This window comes from Eptesicus fuscus, chromosome 2, assembly GCF_027574615.1.
Source record: "Eptesicus fuscus isolate TK198812 chromosome 2, DD_ASM_mEF_20220401, whole genome shotgun sequence".
Lineage (NCBI taxonomy): Eukaryota > Metazoa > Chordata > Mammalia > Chiroptera > Vespertilionidae > Eptesicus > Eptesicus fuscus.
Genome location: NC_072474.1, coordinates 24,756,661 through 24,775,943, shown reverse-complemented (window position 1 = coordinate 24,775,943; position 19,283 = coordinate 24,756,661). Strand labels below are relative to the sequence as shown.

At 39.4% G+C, this 19,283-nt stretch overlaps 1 protein-coding gene across 1 annotated transcript in view; it reads right to left on the bottom strand.

Annotated features, from left to right (window-relative positions):
* Positions 1-19,283, bottom strand: part of CUBN (cubilin) — a 311,048-nt gene that overhangs the window by 247,588 nt on the left and 44,177 nt on the right. Inside the window, exons 18-22 of the mRNA XM_008148828.3 lie at positions 10,645-10,789; positions 10,237-10,415; positions 4,978-5,143; positions 4,419-4,635; positions 859-989 (exon numbers count right to left, since the gene is read on the bottom strand). Coding sequence (XP_008147050.2) covers positions 859-989; positions 4,419-4,635; positions 4,978-5,143; positions 10,237-10,415; positions 10,645-10,789 — 838 coding nt within the window. The remainder of the gene's footprint in view (positions 1-858; positions 990-4,418; positions 4,636-4,977; positions 5,144-10,236; positions 10,416-10,644; positions 10,790-19,283) is intronic.

The window sequence follows — 19,283 nt, the reverse complement described above, 5'->3', positions numbered from 1 at the left end:
GAACGCAAATATCAAAAACACTCCTAAACCCCACAGGTTTTGGAGGTGGGGGAACTCTGGTTTACATATTACATCAAGCATGTCAAACTGGTGGCTGGTGGGCTGTGAGTTTGTCATGCTTATATTACATCAAAGACCCTCCTTGCAAAAGGTATTTGTTTCCTACACTGCATTTACAAAGAGCAAAATAATGATGAAAATTAATTAATAAGAAAGATATAATAAAAGTTATAAATGCTGAAAAGGTTCAATTTTATTAATTCAAATTTAGAAATGTCTATTTTGTCAAGAAATCTTCGATTTCCTGCCATAAAATTTTATATAAGTAGCCTCTTATTTTTATCTGCTATTGTTCTTTTTTAATTTCTTAAAATACATATTTGATTTCTTTGGTAGAAGAAATTGAACTTTATTTTGGTAGAATTTTAAACTCATAGAAAAATTGCCAGAAATAGCTCCTGAATTCCTTTTAGTCAGATTTACTGCATATTTGCATGTTGCCCCCATTGCTTTCCCTCCCCCACCCTTCCTCCCTCTCTGACTTGCTCACTCCTTTATTCTCTGAAGCACTTAAGAGTATTTTGAAAACACTACATATCTTTAGCCCTGAAAACATAAGTGTATAGTTCCTAAGAACAAAAACATCCTCTTACAAAATCACCTTACAATTTTCAAAATTAGAAAAATTTTATCATTGAAACAATACTCATTTAATCATTAATCTATTTTTAATAGGGAAGATACTGAAGTCACTACATGTTGTTCTAAATATAGCTTTCATTTGGGGATGAAGTATTTTCATAGTACCACTTTGTAATGGAGTAAAGGAATCCAAGTATACAAATACTGTTTTGTTACCTGTTGATGCATTAGTTGCTTTATAGTCTATTAAGAAGCCTTCATAAGCAAGGTCAGAGTCAGCCACAAACACAAGCATTAATGAGTTGGTATAGCTGATAAGAGAGGGCGGGACCGATTTTCCACAATATCTATTTGAAAAGAAAAAAAAGAACACAGGTTTAAAATCTTTTAGTGCACTTTAAATGATGCACCAAAATTAGGACATGTAAAAATAATAATAATATACCCTATTACCTTTAGGCACAAACATTTACAAAATCGCAAATATCTCCCTATTCATAATTACTTCCCTAAAAGTTTTATGTGTACCTGGCTATATGACTTGTCATATTAAGTTTAATGAAATTAGAAATTATAAGCTATGCTAGGTCACCAAATACATATTATTGAACTTATTAACAGAAATGTAATAAATTTTCACAACAAAGGAAAACCATAGATCATAAATGCATAGAGCATAAACTTGAGTCAGTTCTATCATTTACAGCCATTGTGACTTTGAGCAGGTCACTCAACCTCTATGCCTCAGTTTCTCCATCTCTAAACTAAGGATGATGATAGTAACTACTTCATAGGGTTGTTTTGAGAATTTCATGAGTTAATATACTGTATATAAAAGACTTAAAATAGTGCCTAGAATAACAAACCCTATATAGGTAAAATCTATTCTCCTTAGATAGAGGTAAGAGTTTGATTACTAAGCCATGTCAAATTTTGGCTGAATAAAAGCAGTTTTATTCAGAAAAACTATTCTAGTCATGCTAAAAATAGAGTTGTGATCAAAACAATGCCAGGAGTAGTTTTCTAGAGAAACACTTGTAAGAAGGAGTGACTAGATGTACAACAGTTTTTAAATCCACTCATCTGATGATGGGCACTTAGGCTGTTTCCAAATCTTAGCTATTGTAAATTGTGCTATTAAAACTGTGGTACATCTATACAATAGAATACTACGCTGCTGTAAAAAAGAAGGAAACCTTACCATTCACAACAGCATGGATGGACATGGAGAGCATTATGCTAAATAAAATAAGCCAGTTGGAGAAAGATAAATATCACACGATCTCACTCATTTGTGGAATATAATGAACAACATAAACTGATGAACAAAAATAGATCCAGAGACAAAGAAACATCGAACAGACCATCAAACCTCAGAAGGAAGGCAGGGGAGGAGGGGTGTGGTAAGAGATCAACCAAAGGACTTGTATGCATGCATATGAGCATAACTAATGAACACAAACACTAGAGGGGTGAGGGCATGTGCTGTGGGGTGGGAGTGGCCAGGGAGAGATCAATGGGAGAAAAAGGAGACTTATGTAATACTTTAATCAATAAAGAGAAAAAAAAGTGACTATGAAATAGAAATCCAAATTGATGTACACTTGGTGAGATTAACCAAATGCAATGACAAAGGGAAAAAATAGAAACCAAAATATGGAAAATAGATTAATTAATTTCTGAAAGAGAAAAAGAAAAATGGTGTGTAATATTATTTCAGTGTTAAAATAGGTTTGATATTTTGATAAAAACAAAATTGGATGAATTCATTAATATTTTATTTTATTTTTTTGAATTCATTAATATTTTAAATGTCTCAGTATATGCCCATGTCTGCCAAACTGGGCAAGAACATTATAGTAGTTTATGCCATTCAGCAAAAAATATGTATTTTTCAGTGATTATGAGTCAAGTACCATTAAAAATATAAATAAATAGTTTTTAAAATGAAAGATTATGACGAATAAGGGCAAAAATTAAAAGGGAGAATAAAAGCAGGTGAGAAGTTTAAGAAAATAATGGGTAAAGAAAAAAACATCTAAAAAATAGATGAAAAATGAAATGCAAGAAAAAGAAATTTGGAAAACATTAGGAGATTTTCATTTTCAACAAAGAGGTACTAACAGGAGCTGGATGTAATTCTGCACCTGAAAAAACTAAAATATATAAAACAATGGCTTTCAAGACACTGAATATGAAGCAGCAAAGGTAAACAAGTGACTTGAAAAGCAAACTGGACATGATGAAACTGTTTCCAAATAACTTCATTGCATCCCAAAACAAACCTCAAGAATACGTACAGGAACTCAATAGTGTCCAGAGCACAAAAACACAAAATTAAAATTGTCTGGCATCCTATCAGATATAACCAGACATGAGAAGAAAGTATAAGCCATAATGAGAAGAAAGACTGACCCACCAAAACATAGCAAGAAATGCACATATTACTGAATTCACAGTCAAACACATTAAAATAGTTATAACTGAATCTCACAGATTTAGGAAGCTATAGGAAAACATTAATGTGCAAAGTAAAAACATGGAAGATATAAAAGATGGCCCAAAGCAAACTTCTAGAAATGAAAGCTATAATGTTTGAGATGAACACTACATGTGGTAGGGTTAACAACAGAACAGGTATTGCAGAAAAACAGATTAGGGCACTTGAATACATAACAATAAAAATTTTCCAAAATGAAACACACAGAGAGCAAAGACTCAAAATCAAATGAACGGAGTATCGGTGAGTCATGGGACAATATCAAAATGGCCTAAGATACAAGTAATCAGAGTTGAGTCTTCAACGTTATTTCAAGAACTAATGGCCAAAAATGTTTCAAATTTGATAAAATTATAAGTTCTCAGATCCAAGAAGCTCAACCAATACAATATGCTGACCAGGAAAGTCAGTTAAAAATAATAGAATGTACAGTATGACTCAACTTCCAGAATATGCAAACCAATTTACAGTGAGAGAAAGCAGGGTAGTGGTTTTCTAGGGATGGAGATGAGGGCAGAGTGCGAAATTATCATGGGCAGAAAGAAGGATTTGAAGATAATGGACACGTGCATTACTTTTATTTTAGTGATGCCTTCATGGGTATATACATATGTCAAAGCTTCCTATCTAATAAAGAGGGGATATGCTAATTGACCCTCACACCATCACGAAGATGGTGGCACCCACAGCCAATAAGGGGGGAATATGCCAATTGACTGCCCGCCCTCAAAGATGGTGGTGCCCCCAGCCACAAGATGGCGGTGCCGAGTCCCCTCAGCCCCACCAGGGCAGCAGGCGTGAGGCAAGGCCAGGCCCACCCCAGGCAGGCCTGGCCACTCCACTTGCCTGCCTCCAGAGTCCCCCAGTCCCCTCAACCCCCAAGGGCTGGCCCGAGGCACAGGCAATCCTAGGATGGTTCAGGTAACCAGGGCTGGCTGAGGCTTGTGCTGCTAGCAGTGGCAGCAGCAGAGGTGTGATGGGGCATCGCCTTCCCCTGATTTCCGGGTCGCTTCCCATCCCTAAGGGTTCCCAGACTGTGAGAGGGGGCAGGCCGGGCTGAGGGACTCCCCTCCAGTGCACGAATTTTCATGCACTGGGCCTCTAGTAAATATATAAAGTGCCAAGGCTACAGAGTAGTAATGTAGGAATGGCCATTGAGAAGCATTTTAATCTCACCTGATTTTTATAACACAACATGGTAGACTTTAACATCCTTCAATGACACAAGAAAATTTTTGTGTGGAAAAAAAAAAAAACTAAACCAAAATAATCTCACCTTCCAAGAGATGTCCCAGAATCAATGTCATAAACTTCCAGATAGTCACTTGTGCAATTGTAATGAAACTGCAGATGAAATCTCCTGAATATCAAATTTATCAGGTTGCCAGGTTGGATTAATATATACCAGGTACAGTTGATACCATGGGGGTAGATATTTGGATGACCTGGACTTTGAATAATTCCTGTTGGCTCTCTGAGAATTTTTCCACATGCTATTGAAGTAAAAATAATAATTGTTAGAATGAGTAATCAACAAGCTACCTGGAAATCAAGATAAAATAATCTGATCATAACTTCTTAAAAGCTCAAAAAGAAAAAGTTTCCTTATATGCTACTTCAGATAATTTGGTTTTAATCTTATTAATAGACATCAATTAACTCTTGCTATGTGCTGCTTACAAAATATATATTTTTCTTTAGAGTGGTCCTTAAATATTTACAGTGTAGGTAAGTATACATCTACAGTATAGATAAATTTTTATAATAGTTTATTTACATTGTTTACTTATTCTGATATAAGCCTGAGAAACAAAGCAGAAGAAAGTGTCACTTACCCAAATCTTTAGTACTGAACTGAGCCATGAAACCATGATTTTCAGTAGAAGAACTTTTCACAAATATTACATAAAGAAAATTGTACACAGATGTTATAAGCGAAGGTATGTCTGTGCCACAATATTTTTTATTTTCAGTAGAACCCAAAATAGAACTGCTACCAATCTAAGGTTAAAAAGATATATTCAAATTTATTATTAAATACTTTTTTATGAAAAACTGCTTTAAGAATAATTATTTCTGAAATTTTTTTATTAATATAGTAAAACTCAATTTTAGAATATTTTTGTCATCCCAAAAGAAATTTCATGCCTGTTAACTGTCATTCCCCCTCCTCCTCAAACCCTAGCTCCAGGCAGCCACTAATTTACTTTCTATCTCCATAGTCTAATCTGCATTTCAAATAAATGGAATCATATAATATGTAGATTTTGTGACTAGCTTCCTTCACTTAGCATAATGTTTTCAAAGTTATGTGTCATTACTTCATTCCTTTTTAATGCCATATAATATTCCATCTGTGGATAAAGCACATTACATTAATTCATTCATTTGTTGATGAACACATAGATTTTTATACTACTTTGCTATTATGACTAATAATTGTAGTCACTCATGTACACATTTTTGTGTAGACACATTTTATTTTCCTTGGATATATACCTAGGAGTGGAATTGCTGGATCAAATGATAACTCTAGATTTAACTTTTTGAGGAACTGCCAACTCTTTTTCAAAGCAGCTATACCATTTTAAATGCTGCCAGCAATGTACAAGTATAAAAGGGTTTCCATTTCTCCAAACCCTTGCCAATATTTGTTATTATCTGACCTCTTGTTTACAGCCAACCTAGTGGGTATGAAGCACTACCTCATTGTGGTTTGACTTGTATTTCCCTGATGATTAGTGATGTTGAGCATCTTTTTATGTACTTACTAGAGGCCTGGTGCACAAAATTTGTGCATGGAGGGGGGGGTGTCCCTCAGCCTAACCTGCACCCTCTCCAATCTGGGACCCCTCGAGGGATATCCAACTGCCTGTTTAGGCCCGATCCTAACGGGATCGGGCCTAAACGGGCAGTCAGACATCCCTCTCACAATCCAGGATTGCTGGCTCCCAACTGCTCGCCTGCCTGCCTTCCTGATTGACCCTAACCACTTCTGCCTGCCAGACTGATCACCCCCTAACCACTCCGCTGCCAGCCTGATTGATGCCTAACTGCTCCCCTGCCAGCATGTCTGCCCCCAACTGCTCTCCCCTGCAGGCCTGGGTCACCCCCAACTGCCCTTCCTTGCAGGCCCAGTCGCCCCCAACTGCCCTCCCCTGCAGGCTTGATCAACCCCAACTGCCCTCCCTTGCAGGCATGGTCCCTCCCAACTGCCCTCCCCTGCTGGACATCTTGTGGTGGCCATCTTGTGTCCACATGGGGACAGCCATCTTTGACCACATGGAGGCAGCCATCTTGTGTGTTGGAGTGATGGTCAATTTGCATATTACTCTTTTATTAGATAGGATAGAAGCCTGGTGCACATGTGGGGGCCAGCTGGTTTGCCCTGTAGGGTGTCCCAGATCAGGGTGGGGGTTCCCTTGGGGCATGGAGCGGCCTGGGCCAGGGGCCTGTGTGGTTTGCAGGATGGCCACACCCACCGGAAACCCAAGCTGAGGTTCTGGTATCTGGGATTTATTTATCTTCTATAATTGAAACTTTGTAGCCTGGAGCAGAGCCAAGCCTCCTTCTTGCTCTGTGGCCGCAATCATTTTTGTTGTGATTTATTTACCTTCTATAATTGAAACTTTGTAGCCTTGAGTGGAGGCCTGGGCCGACCAGGTTGTGTGGAAAGCTTGGCTTCCTCCATTGCCAGGGAAACCCAAGCCTCCTGCTGGCTCCGTGGCTGCAGCCATCTTGGTTGGGTTAATTTGCATACTCACTCCTGATTGGCTGGTGGGCATGGCTTGTGTTGTGGCAGAGTGATGGTTAATTTGTATATTACTCTTTTATTAGATAGGATTGGCCATTTGTATACCTTCTTTGAAGAAATATATATTCATATTTTTTGCATATTTTAAAAATTAGGTTATTTTTAATTTTGATGAAGTCTAATTTTCCTAGTTTTTCTTTTGTTGTTTGTCTTTTTGTGTCCTATCTAAAAAGGCTTTGTCTAACCCAAGGTCACAAATACTCCTATGTTTTCTTCTAAAAGTACAGGGTTTTAGCTCCCACATTTAGTTTTATGAATCATTTTGAGTTAATTTTTGTGAATGGTATAGGAAGGGGTCCAGTTTCATAATTTTGCATGTAGCTATTCTACACTATTTGTTGAAAAACTATTTTTTTTCTCATTGAAATGGCTTGGCACTGTTTTTAAAAATCAATTAGCCACAAAGGTATAGATTTTTTTCTAGATATTCAAATTTTGTTCCATTGTTTCATATTTTTATCCTTACTCAAATAACACACTTGATTACCACACCTTTGTTCTAAAGTTTTAAAATCAATAAGTGTGAGTCTCCAACTTTGTTCTTTCTCAAGAATGCTTTGGTTATTCTGATTCCCTTGCATTTCCATATGAATTTTACAATTAGCTTGGGAATTTTTGCAAAAGTGCCAGCTGGGATTTTGATAGGGATTGAATTAAATCTTTAGATAAATTTGAGAGGTATTGCCATTTTAACAACTTGATGTCTTATAATCCATGACCATAAGCTGTCTTTCCATTTATTTAGGACTTTAATATCCTTCAACAATGGTTTGTAGTTTTTAGGGTGCAAGTATTACACATCTTTTTCAATATGTATTCATCAATATTTATTATTTTTATGATGTTATAAATAGAATTGTTTCCTTGATTTTATTTTCATTGCTAATGTATAGAAAAAGAAATGACTTTCACATTTTGATCTTGTATCCTGCAACTTGCTGAATTTATTAGTTCTAATAGTTTATGTGTGTGCATGATTTTTCTATATACAAGATCAGATTATCTGTGAGTAGAGATAGTTTAAATCCTTCCTTTACATTCTGAGGGCATTTTATTTCCTTTCCTTGTTTAATTGCTGTACCTATAATTTCCAATACAATGTTGAAGTGAGAATAGACATCTTTATGTTTTTATTGACCATAGGGGCAAAGCATTTAGTGTTTCATCATTAAATGTGGTGTTAGTTGGGGTGGGGGGGTGTTTATAACAGATGCCCTTTATCAGATTAAGGAAGTATCCTTCTATTCTTAATTAGTTGAGTGTTTTTATCATGAAAAGGTATTGGACTTTGTCAAATGCCTTTTCAGCATCTTTTGAGGTAATCATGTGGCTTTTTCCTTTATTTCATTTTACATTAAGTGATTTGGGGATGCATACCAAGCTGGCATTACTGAGATAAATCCCACGTGGCTATCCTAATATATAAAAACCCTGGGTCCATCACAACCAGAAGTCAGTCTTGCAGTCAGTGCTGGGTTGCCGTGGAGACCCAGCACTGACTGCTATGGCAGCAGGCACAGTGACCCAGCACTGACTGTTGAGGGGACTGAAAATCAGGCCTGGAGAAAGGCCTGAAGAGAGAAGCAGGGTCTGATCCATGGCCTCTGTGGCAGCTGTTGATCAGCACTTGCTTCTCTCTTTCTCTTCGGGTCTGGCCAGCAGCTGCGCCTCCATTTCTCTCCAGGCCTCCACCAGGGCTGCTGATCAGCCCCACCTTTCTGATCAGGCCCCGTTGATAGGCCCAGAGATGCTGACTGGCATAGAAATTGATGAATCAGAACCAAATCTGGGTTAACTGTGAAAAGCCAATGGCTGCCTAGGAGGCGGAGCTTTTGACGCTGACTGGCATAGAAACTGACCAATAATAACCAAATCTGGGTCAACTGTGAGGAGCCAATGGCTGCCTAGGAGGCAGAGCTTTTGATGCTGACTGGCATAAAAACAGACCAATCAGAACTAAGTTGGTTGGCAGAGGAGGGCAGTTGGGGGTGAGATCAGGCCTGCAGGAGAGGGCAGTTGGGGGTGAGATCAGGCCAGCAGGGGATAGCAGTTAGGGGTGATCAGGCCGGCAGTGGAAGGCAGTTGGGGGGGACCAGGCCTGCAGGGGAGGGCAGTTGGGGGACATCAAGCCAGCAGGGGAGGGCAGTTTGGGGATACCAGGCCGGCAGGGGAGGCAGTTCAGGGCCATCAGGCCAGCAGGGGAGGGCATTTGAGGGTGAGATCAGGCCGGCAGGGGAAGGCAGTTGGGGGTGACCAGGCCAGCAGGGGAGGGCAGTTAGGGGCAATTGGGCTGGCAGGGGAGCAGTTAGGTGTTAATCAGGACGACAGGGGAGCGGTTAGGGGGTGATCAGGCTGGCAGGCAGGCAGGCGAGCAGTTAGGAGCCAGCAGTCCCAGATTGTGAGAGGGATGTCCAACTGCCCCTGAGGGGTTCCAGATTGGAGAGGGTACAGGCTGGGCTGAGGGACAACCCCCTCCAGTGCATGAATTTTGTGCACCAGGCCTCTAGTCATATATAATCCTTTTTATATCCTGAGGCATTCAGTTAGCTAGTACTTTGTTGAGGGTTTTTACATCTATATTCATAAGAAATATTGATCTGTACAAACTAGTTTTGTTTCATGTAACTGATTTGAAGATAATATAACATAATCCTATCTAATAAAGAGGGAATATGCTAATTGACTGTCACACCCTCACAAAGATGGCGGCACCCACAGCCAATAAGGAGGGAATATGCTAATTGACAGCCACACCCTCAAAGATGGAGGGCCACAGCTACAAGATGGCAGCATCCAGTCCCCTCAGCCCCGCCGGAGCGGCAGGCACATGGCACAGCCAGGCCAGCCCCCAGGCAGGTCCAGCTGCTCCACACACCTGCCTCCAGAGTTCCCCAGTCCCCTCAGCACCGCAGACGCCCAGGGCTGGCCTGAGGAGCAGGCAAGCCTTGGATGGTGGCTTCCCAGCTGCCCAGGGCCATCCTAAGGTGCAGGCAAGCATTAGATGGTGGCTGCCCAGCTGCCAGGGCCGCCCGAGGCTCAGGTAACCAGGGCTGGCCAAGGCTTGCACTACCAGCAGGCAAAAACAGAGGTGTGAAGGGGGCGTCACCTTCCCCTGATTGCCAGGTCACCTCCCACCTCTGAGGGCTCCCGGACTGTGAGAGGGGGCAGGTTGGCCTGAGGGACCCCCCCCCCTCCAGTGCATGGATTTTCATGCACCGGGCCTCTAGTGTTTTAATAATAGCCAACCAAATATAAGTACTCAAAGGTGTTTTACTCTTACCTCAATATAATCTGTATCACAGTGGGCAGAGCTTCCAATTTCAAAGCCAGTGAAGTTGAGAAGAACTACTTGGCTTTGGGGTTGGTGGATAGTCCACCTGCAGATCCTTTCTCCTGGATACACGTTAGGATAAAAGGGTGAACGAATGACCCCTTCTCCAGTTAATTCACCTCCACAAGCTGTAAGTATAAAAATGAGAGTAGTATTTGTGCAGAGAGAAATGATCTTTGCCCTCAATTTTATTGTAAATTCTCATTATATGCAAGGATATAATTGAATGTGACATTACTATTAGGTACTTTTTTCCTTGCTGCTTAAGGACATAAAATGACAAAATTACTTCAAGAAACTAAAATGTTATAATCAGGGAAATTATACATTTAAAAATTGAGGTATAGGTTTTCTTACCCACTTGATAAACAGCTTTGAAACCAGCTCTTACAACAGAAGCATCAATTATAAACCTGATCCAGATACTATTAGTAATGGATTTAATGTGAGAGAGGGTTTCATTGCCACAAACTTTTCCAAGTAAAGTATCATCATCTCGAACCTAAACAGAAAAATAAAATAGATCTGTAATTCTAATGAACAAAATTATCTTGGCAGGGTGATATTCTTTGGAGATGAGAAGAAGGCAGATTCAAAATGAGTTAGAATCTAATTTGGGTTACATTTTTATATTACACTTGAAAGTAGTAGGTGGGTCATTATTAGCACAATCAAATAACACTAATAAAATATTAAGTCAAAAGCATCAGATCCATAAGTTAAAAAAAAAAATGTTCTTCTAATAATTGCCACAATGTCAAAGAGAAAATAAAGGTACAAATTTGGACTATTTAAAAAACAACAAAATATGCTAAGACAGCATATTTAGCCACATCTGTAATCAGGGGAACTCATAGACTAAAATGCTTTTGTTATTGAAAGAAAAACAGGGAGGAGGCAAGATGGCGACTGGCAGGAAGGTAGGGAGGGAGAGTATGTGAGAGAGTGAGGGAGCGATAGAGGTGTGTGTGGATGTGTGTGGGTGTGTTGTGAGTGAAATAGGGACAGTTAGACCCTGAAGTTCTTCCAGGGGGCTGCCAATCCAGGCAGTCTTACACGGCAAAACCCCGCTGCCGCCGCAAACACTCCAGGGAAGACACTAGCAGCACAGAGACGACACCATCTTGAAGAACAGAACTGCTTGAGACTAGAATCCTAGCCTCGCCACCACCCAGTCTGGTCTCGGAAGCAAACCAGGACACTACAGCCGCTCTGGTAGAAGTCCTGCCACCACAGCTGCAGACCCAGGGACACCAAGACTCCAGGCACCGGGCCGAAGACTTCTGTGAGTCACAAAGCCAATTCCCCTCCCCTGCCACCCCCGCGGCAGCGACATAGAAACTACCAGACCCCAGCCACACAATAAGGCTTTCTGCACACACAGAGCAGTGGCGACTCTGCCTGACTTTGAGCCTTGGTGTCTGACACGGGAAGTTTGTTTCCCGCGACTCGTCTCCGTGCCCAGCCAGGGAGAATGAGTGGAATTCAAGCCTAGCAGCTATCCCTAGGAAGGTAGTTTCTGCGACCAGATCCCGCGCCCACACAGGGCAGGGAGACAGCGCTGAACTTGAGCCCGGACTTGTGAACTTGGGGAATTTGTTTCCCACGACTCGTCTCCGCGCCCAGGCAGGGAGGCAGTCCTGAATTTGAGCATAGGCACATGACCTTGGGGAGATTGTTTTCTGTGACCAGATCCTATGCCCACGCAGGGAGACAGCGCTGAATTTGAGCCTGGGGGTGCAAACCCAGGGAGTTTGTTTCCCATGACCGGACCCTGCACCTTAGCAGAGAGGCCGTGCTGAATTTGAACCTGGATGTGCAGTCTCAGGGAGTTTGTTCCCCACGACCAGACCATGTGCCCACACAGGAAGGCAGTGCTGAATTTGAGCCTAGGTACATGGACACAGGAAGTTTGTTTTCCACAGAGCACACCTGCGTGACCAGACCCCACACCCACACTAAGTGGCAGTGCCACCTGACTTTGATTCAGGGCAAGCACACACAGAAGGCTGTTTACCTCCTGCCAACACAGTGTGACTGAGCAACCCAGTCTCCTGGGCAGATCGGGGACCCTGAATCTCCACACAAGAGGCAGCATTGACCACCAGTGAATGGACTCCGTTCCTCAATATGTGCACTTGGGATGCCTGATTCCCAGTACATTCACACTAAGAGCCAGTGACTCCAATTCTTGGCATATGTGTACACAGGAACCTAATTCTCAGTGCGAGGTAGCACCAGGAAACAGAGGCTCTGATATTCAATTCTCGACATGGACACAGGGAGCCTCTGACTCCTGACACACAATAGGGGACTTTGATTTTTGGCACACGCCAGTGGGTTCTCTGTTTAAACTTGGCCCAGGCAGCGTCCCTGTTTTTAGGTGCACACACGAAGCCACACTAAGCACCTATGACTCTGATCCAGGGCGAGTGTGGCTCCACTAACCCACAGCAACCACAAGTCTTGGTATAAGAGCTCTTCAGTGACACTTGGGGGCGTGCAAAACTCACACTGCACACGGTCCAGGTCCCCGCAACTCGACATCTGCATCTTCTGGTGATAGTCAGAATGGGTAGACAACGAAGCAATCCCCAGAGGAAAGAAAATGAGGAGTCACCAAGAAAGGAAAAAAGTGAAAGAAAATGAGGAGTCATCAAGAAAGGAAAAGTGAAATGACAGAAAAATAATTCAGACTAATAGTCATACAGTTCATACACCGGATGGATGAGAAAATCAACAACCTATGCAAAAATCAGGAAGAAATGAAAAATGATATAGCTACAATCTAAAACACCATGGAAGGCTTCAACAGTAGACTAGAAGAAGCAGAGGACCGAATCAGCGAGTTAGAAGATCAGGTACAGAAACAAGCCCAATCTGAACAGCAGCTAGAGAAAAAAATTAAAAAACAGGAGGAGAGCCTAAGGGAGCTTTGGGACAATGCAAAACGAAATAACATACGTATAATAGGGCTGCCAGAAGGACAAGAAGAGCAGCAAGGATTAGAAAATCTATTTGAAGAAATAATGACAGAAAACTTCCCAGATATGGGAAGAAAAAAGTTACACAAGTACAGAGAGTCCCAAGCAGGATCAACCCCAAAAGACCCACACCAAAACACGCCATAATTACAATGGCAAATGTTATCGACAAAGAGAGAATCTTAAAGACTGCAAGAAAGAGATAGAGTTACCTACAAAGGATCCTCCATCAGAATATCAAATGATTTCTCAACAGAAACACATCAAGCTAGAAGGGAATGGAAGGAGATATACAAAGTGATGCAAAGCAAGGAACTCAATCCAAGAATACTCTATCCAGCAAGACTATCAATCAAAATTGAAGGGGAAATCAGGAGCTTCACAGACAAAAAAAGGCTAAGGGAATTTATCACTACCAAACCAGCAATGCAAGAAATGCTAAAGGGAATGCTGTAAAAAGAAGAAACAAAAAGGTAAAAAAGAACACAGCCTCAAAAAATAAAATGGCTACAAATAAGTACCTTTCAATAATAACTTTAAATGTAAACAGACTAAATGCTCCAATCAAAAGACATCGAGTGGCTGAATGGATAAAAAAACATGACCCATATATTTGCTGTCTACAAAAGACCCACCACAGAACAAGGGACTCACACAGACTGAAAGTGAAGGGATGGAAAAATATCTTTCAGGAAAATGGAAATGAAAAAAAAGCTGGGGTAGCAATACTTACATCTGACAAAATAGACCTCAAAGTGAAGGCCATAACAAGAGATAAGGAAGGCCACTTCATAATACTAAAGGGATCGATACAATAAGAGGATATAAACCTGGTAAACATATATGAACCCAATGCAGGAGCACCCAAATACATAAAAAATCTCCTGGAAGATATCAAGAGAGAGATAGACAACAATACAATCATAGTAGGGGTCTTTAATACACCACTGACATCCCTGGATAAATCCTCTAGACAAAAAATCAGCAAAGAAACAATAATCCTAAATGACTCACTAGATCAGATGAACTTCATTGACATCTTCAGAACATTTCATCCCAAAGCTGTGGAATATACGTTCTTCTCAAGTGCACATGGGATATTTTCAAAATTAGACCATATACTGGGTCACAAGAAAAGTCTCCCAAATTCAAGAAGATTGAAATCATACCAAGCATCTTTTCAGACCACAATGGCATAATATTAGAAATAAACTACAATAAAAACAATCCAAAACACTCAAACACTTGGAAGCTGAATAGCATGCTATTAAATATTGATTGGGTTACCAATGAGATCAAAGAAGAAATTAAAAACATCCTGGAAACTAATGACAATAAAAACACAACAATCCAAAACCTATGGGACACAATGAAAGCAGTCCTGAGAGGGAAGTTTATCGCTCTTCAGGCCTACCTCAAAAAACAAGAAAAAATGGTAGTAAATCACCTAACTCTACAACTAAAAGAATTAGAAAGAGAGCAATAAGAAAAACCCATAGTGAGAAGAAGGAAGGAGATAATAAACATTAGAGCAGAAATAAATGACATAGAGACCAAAAAAACAATACAAAAGATCAATGAAATCAAGAGCTGGTTCTTTGGAAGGATAAACAAAATTGATGAACCTCTAGCCAGGCTCACCAAGAAGCAAAGAGAGAGGACTCAAATAAACAAAATAAGAAAAGATAGAGGCGAAATAACAACAGACCCGACAGAAATAAAAAGGATTATTAAAAAATAATATGACCAACTCTATTCCAACAAAGTAGACAACCTGGAGGAAATGGACATATTCCTAGAAAAATACAACCTTCCAAAACTCAACCAGGAAGATTCTAAAAATCTCAATAGGCCAATAACTATGGAAGAAATTGAAGCAGTCATCAAAAAGCTTCCAGCAAACAAAAGCCCCGGCCCAGACGGCTTCATAGGAGAGTTATACCAAACATTCAAGGAAGAACTAAAACCTATCCTCCTCAGACTATTCCAAAAAATTCAAGAGGAAGTAACACTTCCAAACTCATTCTATGAAGCCAGTATCACCTAATACCAAAACCAGATAAAGACAACACAATGAAAGAGAATTACAGGCCAATATCCCTCATGAACATAGTTGCCAAAATCCTCAAGAAAATTCTAGCAAATCGGATCCAGCAGTACATCAGAAAGATCATACAGCATGACCAAGCAGGATTTATCCCGGGGATGCAAGGATGGTACAATATCCTCAAATCAATAAAGGTGATACATCACATAAACAAATTGAGGGAGAAAAATCACATAGTCATATCAATTGACACAGAAAAAGCATTTGACAAAATCCAACACCCTTTCTTGATAAAAACTCTCAGCAAGGTGGGAATAGAAGGATCAGACCTTAACATAATAAAAGCCATATATGATAAACCCACAGCCAGCATCACACTCAATGGACAAAAACTAAAACCATTTCCCCTAAGAACAGGAACAAGACAGGGATTCCCTCTCTCACCACTCCTGTTTGACATAGTACTGGAAGTACTAGCCATTGCCATCAGACAAGAAGAAGAAATAAAAGGCATCCAAATTGGAAAAGAAGAAGTAAAACTGTCCTTATTTGCAGATGACATGATACTGTACATAGAAAACCTTAAAGACTCCATCAAAAAATTATTAGACTTAATAAATGAATTCTGCAAGGTAGCAGGATACAAAATTAACACCAAGAAATCTATGGCATTTCTTTACACCAATAGTGAACTTAGAGAAAGAGAGACTAAAAAAGCAATCCCATTTATCATCGCACCAAAAAAATTAAGATACCTAGGAATAAACTTAACTAAAGAGGTAAAAGACCTATACGCGGAAAACTACAGGACACTGAAAAAAGAGATAAAGAAAGATATAAACAGATGGAAGAACATACTGTGTTCATGGATTGGTAGAATCAACATCATTAAAATGTCCATACTACCTAAAGCAATCTATAGATTCAATGTATTCCCCATTAAAATACCAACAGCATATTTCACAGACCTAGAAAGAACTCTCCAAAAATTCATCTGGAATAATAAAAAAAAAAAAAAAACGCAAATAGCTGCAGCAATCCTGAGAAAGAACAAAGTAGGTGGGATCTCAATACCAGATTTCAAGCTGTATTACAAAGCCACTGTTCTCAAAACAGCCTGGTACTGGCACAAGAACAGACATATAGACCAATGGAATACACTAGAGAACCCAGAAATCGACCCAAACCACTATGCCCAATTAATATTCGACAAAGGAGGCATGAACATACAATGGAGTCAAGAAAGTCTCTTCAATAAATGGTGTTGGGAAAATTGGACAGACATATGCAAAAAAATGAAAATAGACCACCAACTTACACCATACACAAAAATAAACTCAAAATGGATAAAGCACTTAAACATAAGACGGGAAACCATAAAAATACTAGAGGAATCCACAGGCAGCAAAATCTCAGACATATGTCGAAGGAACTTCTTCACTGACACTGCTCCTAAGGCAATGAAAAATAAAGAGAAAATAAACAAATGGGACTACATCAAAATAAAAAGCTTTTGCACAGCAAAAGAAACCATCAACAAAACAACAAGAAAGACCACTACATGGGAGAACATATTTGCCAATGCTATCACTGATAAGGGTTTAATCTCCAACTTTTACAGGGAACTCAAAAAACTAAACAAAAGGAAGATAAACAATACAATCAAGAAATGGGCAACAGACCTAAATAGAAACTTTTCGATAGAAGACAGAAGGAAGGCCAAGAGACATATGAAAACATGCTCAAAGTCACTAATCATCCGAGAGATGCAAATCAAAACAACAATGTGGTACTATCTCACACCCGTCAGAATGGCTATCATCAGCAAATCAATAAATGACAAATGTTGGCGAGGATGCGGAGAAAAAGGAACCCTGGTGCACTGCTGGTGAGAATGCAGACTGGTGAACAGTATGGAGTTTCCTCAAAAAACTAAAAATGGAACTCCCATTTGACCCAGTAATACCTAGGAATATATCCCAAGAAGCTAGAAACACCAATCAGAAAGGATATATGCACCCCTATGTTCATAGCAGCACAATTTACAATAGCTAAGATTTGGAAACAGCCTAAGTGCCCATCAGCAGATGAGTGGATTAAAATGTTGTGGTACATCTACACAATGGAATATTAAGCTGTGCTAAAAAGGAAGGAATTCCTACCATTTGCAACAACATGGATGGAACTGGAGAGCATTATGCTAAGTGAAATAAGCTAGTCAGAGAAAGATAAACATCACATGATCCCACTCACTTGTGGAATATAATGAACAACATAAACTGATGAACAAAAACAGTTCCAGAGACAGAAACATTGATCAGACCATCAAACCTCAGAGGGAAGGTAGGGGAGGGTGGGGGTAAGGGGAAGAGATCAACCAAAGGACTTGTATGCATGCATATAAGCCTAACCAATGGACACAGACAACAGGGGGTGAGGGCATGAGTGGGGGCATGGAGGGATAATGGGGAAATAAGGACACATATGTAAAACCTTAATCAATAAAGAAATTTAAAAAAAAGAAAGAAAAACAGAAAAGTACATTAAAAAAGAGAGATAGTCTAAGGAATTAACTTAAAAATTAGAAAATATTAAAATGAGAAATAAAAAAGTAAAAATAAAATAAAAATCTAATAAATAAAATACAAAAAAGGAATTCATGAATATATTCATGAACTGTTTATCAAGGAAAGTTAGGGTGTGGGAATATAAAAGACATATTTGGCAATAAAGATAGAAGAAAGTAAAGAAAAAGGAAATAAAAAACTAAGTACTAATGCACAAAATTAAAAATGACTAAGACGAGCCCCTGCCGGGTGACTCAGTTGGAGCATCATCCCATACACAAAAAAGGTTGCAGGTTCGATCCCTAGTCTGGGCCTGTAGGGAGGGTAACTTATCAATGTTTCTCCCTCACATCAATGTTTTTCTCTCTCTCTTTTTCTCCCTTCCTGTCTCTCTAAAATCAATAAACATATTCTTAGGAGAAGATTTTAAAAAATGACAAAGACGATATAAATGCACATATACTGAGGAATTTGTTTGATATGATAATTCCATGTATTACTTTATGTTAATATTGTTGACTTTTTGAAATGGTTATTTCCAGAAAAAAATATAAATTGCTAAAATTATCTCAAGAAAGAAAAATAAAATTTGAATAGACAAGGCACAGATAAAATTGTAAACATTATCACAGAAGATGCTCTGGTTGGTAAGTTATTTTAAACTTTTAAGGAACAGATAATTCCCATATATAATTTATTCTAAGACACCCTCAAACATAGAACAATTCCCAACTAACTAACTTTTCTCAGAACTATCTTACCAAATCCCAATATTAATACAAAGGAAAACTATGGATTGATCTTACCTATTCACATGATTACAAAAATTCTAAACCCAGTCCTAGAAAAATAAATTCACTCCATCATTAGGCTTATATACCAAATTAAATATAAGAATAAATGTAATGCAAGGATTATCTGAAATAAGAAATTATAAATTAAGCTTATCAATAGGTTCAATAAATAAATCATATATTTTCATAGATGTCAGAAAGTTTGATGGCATTTCTATTTATTAGAAACAAAATTCTTAGAAAGTTGGGAGCAAAAGAAAAAAATTTTCATATAATAAAGATCAATTGGCTTAATCAATAGTTAATATCCTTTGGTGTAATGGCCATGAGAACCATCTATGGCAGGGGTCCTCAAACTACGGCCCGTGGGCCACATGCAGCCCACCGAGGACATTTATCTGGCCCGCCGGGTGTTTTTGCCGTCACTGCCTGTCCTGCTTAGCAGCCGACTTATCAGTGTGCATAGGAATTTGTTCATAGTCTTTTTTTTTTAACTATAGTCCGGCCCTCCAACGGTCTGAGGGACAGTGAACTGGCCCCCTGTTTAAAAAGTTTGAGGACCCCTGATCTATGGAGTCATACAGACATGGGTTCAAATCTGTCA